The sequence below is a fragment of the Nanorana parkeri genome, unplaced genomic scaffold (genome assembly GCF_000935625.1).
Source record: "Nanorana parkeri isolate BGI_ZX_2015 unplaced genomic scaffold, ASM93562v1 scaffold1191, whole genome shotgun sequence".
NCBI lineage: Eukaryota > Metazoa > Chordata > Amphibia > Anura > Dicroglossidae > Nanorana > Nanorana parkeri.
Window position 1 is genome coordinate 457815 of NW_017307459.1, and position 7494 is coordinate 465308.

A 7494-nucleotide genomic window follows, 5' to 3' on the forward strand; every position below is an offset into this window, starting at 1 on the left:
TCTCTCTCTCTCTCTCTCTCTCTCTGTCTGTCTCTGTCTCTCTCTGTCTCTCTCTGTCTGTCTCTCTGTCTCTCTCTGTCTCTCTCTCTCCCCCTCTCCCCCTTTCCCCCTTTCCCCCTCTCTCCCTCTCTCTCTCTCTCTCTCTCTCTCTCTCTCTCTCTCTCTCTCTCTCTCTCTCTCTCTCTCTCTCTCTCTCTCTCTCTCTCTCTCTCTCTCTCTCTCTCTCTCTCTCTCTCTCTCTCTCTCTCTCTCTCTCTCTCTCTCTCCCTCTCTCTCCCTTTACGCTTTATTTCATGTGTGATTTTGAGTGTTGAAGTGAACCCACACGTTGTGTGTAGTAGGGAAAAGTAATAGGTTTGCTTTACAGCAAGTACAATAAGAGCTCTGTCCTTGCCTTCCCCTCGCTCTTCTGCCTCCCAATCCATTCCCAGTGTTGCCTGAAACAGTAACTGAAAGATTTCATGCCAACAATGTATTAGTGTATTTCTTAGAGCTGATTAACACTTTAGTGTTCAACCTTTTTACTAATTTCAAGTGCATTTCCATTCGTATTTGCACCTCCAGGGACAGGTGTAAATTTGTCTTTTTTTGCAAATGAAATTTTTTTTAAACGGTTTTTAAACCAGTCTTTAAAAATAGCGCTGGATGGGAACAACGCCATTGACTATAACAGTACAGATATCTTAAGGCATGTAAGGCCAACTCAGGCTTGGGCTCTCCCTAGTACTCTGACCCCAGAGGAGTTCAGGTTTGCACTAAAATCTTTTGACTTTAATAGCACAGCAAAGCAAGCAACTTTCCTACTCCCCCTTCTCCAAACTATTAGATGGATGGCTGCTGTAAACTGCTCTGTCCGTTGTGATCTTGTCCTGGACAGGAAGTTCACGGAAGCTGAGCAGAGAGAGAGTTGGAGCTGTTCAGAAACATGATGAATGTAAGTGCTTAGGTGAAAATACACAGAAGTATTTTGATGGGCAATATGTATTTGTTTCTGGATTAATTATTGAAAAAGTCTTGGAGCCTAATACGACTTCAGGAGCAGATAAATTGTAGGCAAGAAGAAACAAAGAGATTATGGAGATTGATGTCATTTAGGAGAGATGCTGAACCGAAGCATCAGCAGCTAAAGATCCATTTAAACAATCAAAGGTTTTACCAGGTCAGCAATGAAATAGGATTCTCATGTGAAAAACAGGAATACAATAAAATAAAAATAAATAAAATCAAACAAAATAACGGTATGCAGAAGTCCGAATAATGACCATCCAAGGGGCCCATTCACACCAGCATCAGATCACCTCCAGACCAGATGGTTTCTGGACCTAAAATGCATCCCAATGTTTCCCTATGCTTTTCTTGGCCTCAGTTCACACCACCACAGTCAGTTCCGGACCAGACCAGAAAAATACTGCGTGTCACATTTTGTCTGGTCTGGAATGCGTCAAAAACACAGCGGAACACAACGCAATGGGAAAAAAATGTTTTTGGCTGGTTTGGACGATCTCATCACCCCTGAACTTCCTGCTTCTGTGGAGAGAGAGATTTCTGAAGATAGGAACCATGATGGCTGAAGTGGACACCGAATTCTTTGTAGAACTTGGGGAAGCCTGCCCAGAACTGTATGTTCCAAGGCATGGGCAATATAGGAACAATAATAGGAAGATGGACAAGTGGAGCGGCATTGCTGCCCAGGTTGTCCCTGGCTATGATCATTTGAGCAGCTCTGAAAAGAACAACTGTGGTAAGTTCATGTCTCTTATGTGCAAGCATTGTGCTGCTCTTTTCCTGGCTATCTGTAGGTCTTGCAGAGGTCCTCCAGCAAGACCCAAAATTGAACGCGGCAAAAAGGCATCAAAGACGCGGCAAAACGCAATGCAGTGTGTTCCAGATCTGGTCCAGAAAATGGTGTGAACCTTGCCTAAAGCCAGACACTGTTTAATGCAGAATGTGATGATTATGCGATTCAATGTGTTCCAGCAACTAACTGTGCTGGAACGCACTGGATTAAGTGTATACATTTGTAGCAGTATCAGAGGACCCCACTGGAAGATTTCCCCTTTTGGTGGCAACTGTAACTGTGGCAACTGTGCCACAGAAGGTGGTGGCCACCGAGACAGACCGAGCAGATGGATCTCAGTAGAAGGGACAGACCGCAATTGCAGGAGTTCTAACCATTCCCTACTCCATCCTAAACTAGAAATAATAAGTTTAGGGTACACATACACAAATAACTGTGGCTTTAAAGAAGTGTTGTATTAGAATGATTAAAGAAGAACTACAGGCAACATTTTTATTGACCCTGGCAGTGGGGCTGCCTCTGCACTGCAAGGGTTAAAGTACTCGTTTTTGCCTAGGGTCAGAAAAAAAGCTATACTCGCCTGATCCTAAAAGACTGCTCGCTCCTAGACTAGTCCCTGGATCCCCTCTCCCCACCATTGCAGCAATCTAAGGTCCCTGAGTCGTCACATTCTATACCATGTAAAGGATGTGGGGACACTGAAGGAGATACCATCGCTGTAGCGTAGGCGGAGACAGACAGGAGGGAGAACTGTCACAGCCAGCCAGCTCAGGTGAGTATAACGTGAGTATAATGTTATTTTTCACCCTAGGTAACAGCGAGCCCTTGCTGTGCAGTCGTAGCATCACTCCAATTAATACAAATTGTATCCGGAGTTCTTCTTTAAAAGCAGTGAGATAGTTGTGATCTGTCTGTCTTTTTTTATGCTCCAATTTTAGCACCGAGCGTGACAGGGCGCGAGCAGAGCAAAGTGAAGCAGCCAATAAGATGTTCCTGGCAGACAGCCTGCAGAACGGAGATCAGAGAATTCCTTACACGCTCATCCCACAAGTGAAGGAAGTGTGCCGAGTGGTGGAGGGCTTCATCTATGTGGCAAACGCTGAAGCACATAAGAGTAAGAGATCTGGCTGCTGGCCACCGGCTATAATGTATTCTGAATGATCTGCTGTCATCAGATTGTTATTGTTGCTGCTTCCTCTGTGGAGATCCAGAAATGACATATTGTGTTATTGTGTGCTTCCTGTAGAACAGGTAAAGTGACATTAAAGTCAGCATTTTCCCCCCATTGTAATGGGACTTACAGGGACTTACCTTAAAGTGACATTAAACCCTCAGATTTTTTAACATAAACCAATACTGTAATGTGTGCCTTACTGTAATCCATGGTTGTTTCCTTTCTCTTTGCTGCTTTTCCTTTTAAATCCTTTTCTCTTCTCATGCTTGGGGAGAACTTCCCTTTGCAGCTGAGTGCCTCTTCCTGTAGTGCTGGCTCAGGTTGCAAACCTATACACAGACACCGTGTATCCATTCCTGAGACAAGGCAGTCTGCTGCAAAACAGAAGTTCTGCCCAGCATGAGAACAGATACAGATTTAAAAGGAAGAGCAGCAAAGAGAAGGGAAACAACCATGGATTACAGTAAGGCACACATTACAGTATTGGTTTATGTTAAAAATTCTGAGGGTTTAATGTCACTTTTGGACCGATCATCTTCTTCCTTACACTTGTTTCCAGCAGTCCCTCCAGCGCTGGTGCTGGTCTCTGATCCAGCGCTGACTGCTGTGTCTTCCTGTGTCCCACGGAGTCTTTGCGCGTGCATGCCCGTGGCTGCCTGCATTGACTTACCCTGTGTGTCTCCTCTTTTCCCCGCCGAAGATCTCTTTTGCGCATGCTCTCGCCCCATGATCCTTCATGGCCACTCGAGAAGCTCCAGATCTTCAGACGGGAGTGAGCGGCGGAGACAGAGGTAAGTAATTACCTTTTTTGGTAACTTTTTAAAAAATGTTTTTGCATATATCTACTGCTTGCTAGCAGCAGATAAAATTAGGGATGTCCCAATACCATTTTTCAAGAACTTTCCCTCAGGCATTTGCCGATATCAATTACCGATACTTTTTCTTAAAGGGACATGTGACATTTTTTCTAAAACAATACAGACCGATGATTTTAGGGCAGTTTCTATAATTATGAAGAACTGTAACTCAATCCATGATTATTCAGCAATGGAGAATGGCAGCCAGCAATAGAGGACTACAGAGCCTATCAGTCCATGATTATACAGCAATGGAGAATGGCAATCGGCTATAGAGGACTACAAATTTCAGCAGTCCATGATTATTCAACAATGGAGAATGGCAGCCAGCAATAGAGGACTACAGATCCCATCAATCTACAATTATACAGCAATTATACAGGGCTGCGTTTGGGTCTCACCAGGGCTGTGTGCAGATCTCGCCATGGCTGGGTTTGGATCTCACCAGGGCTGTGCGGGTCTCTGCGGGCGATGGGAAGGAGGGGATGTGGGGCCAGCAGGCGCTGTGAAAGACAGCTGCCTGAGGTCCCCAGCAAGCGCAGTCCCCAGCAAGAACTCTTGCAAGGTGGGAGGGGTGGGGTGCACTGCAAGGTGAAATTATACGGATACCCGCGTTCAGCTTTAAAGGGAATGTATTGTTATTTTGTACATATTTTCTTTCTTTATTATGGTCGAGGGGAAAAAAATACAATTTAGGTTATTAAAAAATATTGCATGTAAATAATATGAAGTCTTTTAGCCATCTAGCAGGTGGAGCTGCAATGCTCATTCATTCATGCTCACCTACCATTTAAAGATTTAAAGATTTAACTCCTGAGTTTAGTGTCACTTTAAGCCTGTTTACAGATATCAATAGATCAAGGTACATTTACACACCTGAACTGAACAAGTCAGAGCATTTACTCATCCCCGAGGGCTCGGCACAAAGATGAAATGAGACAACTGTGAATGAAAGTCAGCTGCTTCTGCTGTGCAGTCTCTTAAAAGAGAACGAAGCCAAACCTTTTGGCTTTAGTTCTCTTCAGAGTCACATGAGTATATTTAGGAATGTACTCCTGTGACCCAAACTCAGCATATAGCATGCTACTGCCTGCTATATGCTGATAGTGCAGAGCTGCAGCTGGGAAGCATCACAATTGTATTGTCGGGATCCACCCCGCCCGGAATTTTTGTTCAGCCGCTGATTACAGCTATTATTTTACAGGGAGGAGTCAGGAGAATACTTCAGCTAAAGTGACCATGAGCTTACAGCAGAAGGGTTAAAGCCACCCACGTATAGCATACGTCGGTGGAAGCAAAAGGGTTAAATGACCAATATAAAGACGTTTAAAGATGTTTATTACTGGTTGCATCCATGACATTCTTTTTTTTAAAACATAATAAGAAAGCCCAGGACTAGCTTCATGCTTTCAGACAGATTGTGGTTATTCACTGGTAAGAGGATGTCATCTTTCCTGGGAGGAGGTGTGTTCCGCCTCTGAGTCATTCTGTTCTATAGTGGCTGACAGGAAGAAATGTCTTAGAGCAGGGTTAGTAAAATTCAAGCCCTACACCTGAGTTGAAACTACAAATTTCATCATGCATCTACCTCTGGGAGTCATGCCTGTCACTGTCTTGCAATACCTAATAGGATTTCTAGTTGCACTACAGCTGGAGGGCCGGAGTTTGCCTACCTCTGTCTTAGAGCATAGAAATAGCACTGAGCTTTTCCTGTTGGCTGTAAATGATACATGTGAATTATAGGTTTGCAATTTTTATTTTTTGATGAATTCAGAAAAATAAAAATACATTTTTATTCTTTTTCCGGTTCTAACAATATTCAAGAAAAACAAATTAAAACATTGTCAATTCCTTAGGACCTTGCTATTATTACGTCATACGTGTCCTATGGACTATGCTGGTGAAATCTCTTAACTGTATTTTCCTGCCCCAGCAATTACAAGTAGGGATGCACCGATATATCGGGCGAAAATTGCACTTTTGGCATAAAAGTGCAATTTTCTGGCTGATACAGCGGTGTACCGATTCCTTCTCTCCTTCCCACTGGGCGCTGCTCTGTGTACCAGTGGGAAGGAGAGAAACTGTCACAGGTGGCCGAGCACTGTGAGCAGCCGGCGTCTATGTCAAGGCTGGACCAGTGATAAGTGTCTAACTGGATCACAGCTGCGGAACTGATGGGGGTTTGTTGGATAAGGAAGGTCAGTGAGCGGCTCCCAATTACATTAACTGCTAGAGGGAGACCGCACTCATCATATACTTCCTGTTACTGGGGTGAGAATTAAGCTAAGATGATATAAGGGTAGTACCCCTTACCCCACACTCATATGTGGCAAGCTGTACATGCGCGGTACCAGCGTGCGGAGTATCAAATGGGGAGGCAAGCAGTATGAGTAGCTAAGGGTTAACCTCTAGTGAACAAAACAGATGCATACATCGGATATGTAGGCAGTTTTATCTGCAGGTAGAAAGCATGTAGCATATATATGGATAGCTCAAATAATCTCCAATATCAGACTTATTGCACCACTATGCAGCGTTATCAGCAGGTAGCAAGCATGTAGGAAATATATGGATAGCTCAAATAATCTCCAATATCAGACTTAATGCACCCCTATGCATTTTTAGAGAAAGTCTCAGTCCTACGTCTCTTAGCAGGTATAGTTAACTGAAGGAGAGGCAATCCGGATCAGCTGGGGATGCTTAGTGTGTGTGCGTGTGAGACAGCAACACATAAGCAGCATGCAAGCAAGCACTAATACATGTAGCAGGTTAGGCAAGATTTACAATGACTTCCAGAATACTTGCGTTTGTGTGCTCTGAATAGTTCTGGGCTCACAGCGGGGTAGCAGTCTCGATTCGTCAGCTATTGGTTCTGGGCAGCGATCTGCTTTCAGTATCCAAGGACAGCCTGTGGGTTCTCTGTTCGTCACCCGACTCTCCACAACGAGAGAACGCCGAGTGACGAACCAGCTGACCCTTTACCCTGGTAGCCGCGCCCCGTGGGAGGAGCCGCCGTGACGTCACGCACGAGACGACCCTTCGCTGGAGCGCGGGAACACGCCGGGTAAGTCTGTGACAGTCTATCCTCCCCGCCCCGCTCACTCTCCTGTCACAGATCAGGGGAGAGCAGTGTGGGCGGAGACAGCCAGTGCTGTCACAGGAGGCCGGCCAGCGGTGCGGGGAAGGAGTCAACTGTCAGATCAAGCTCTCCTCCCCGCATTGCTCACTCAGCCTTCTGTGACAGCTGTAGGATGGCGAGTGGGTACGGGGGAAAAGCAGCCAGTGATCGCTGAGTGTTTGTAAATAATTGAGGACATAGTATGGTTACTATATCCTCAATTATGAATACATGGGAAGTGCTCTACATCACTTCCTCTTCATTCATGATTGTGGTTATAGTAAACATACTCTGTCCTCATGTTATGAATGAACAGGAACACTCAGTATAGAGGATTCCTGTTCATTTATAACAGGGGATACAGAAAAAGAGATTGAGGACTCTGTGTTCTCAATCTCTTTTTCTATTTAAAAGGGAAAATATCAGGGGTGTGTTTTAGACCCCCAATATTTCCCAGAAGCCCCTAAAAGTAAAGTAAAAAATAAAAATATTTAATACAAAATAAAAACAATTAAACATTTATAAAAAATAAAATATATTTAAAAAA

At 44.3% G+C, this 7494-nt stretch overlaps 1 protein-coding gene across 1 annotated transcript in view; it reads left to right on the top strand.

Annotated features, from left to right (window-relative positions):
• FBXO4 (F-box protein 4) overlaps window positions 1–7494 on the top strand; it is a 48227-nt gene that overhangs the window by 32180 nt on the left and 8553 nt on the right. Inside the window, exon 6 of the mRNA XM_018568457.1 lies at window positions 2737–2912. Within this exon, the coding sequence (XP_018423959.1) occupies window positions 2737–2912 (176 nt within the window). The remainder of the gene's footprint in view (window positions 1–2736; window positions 2913–7494) is intronic.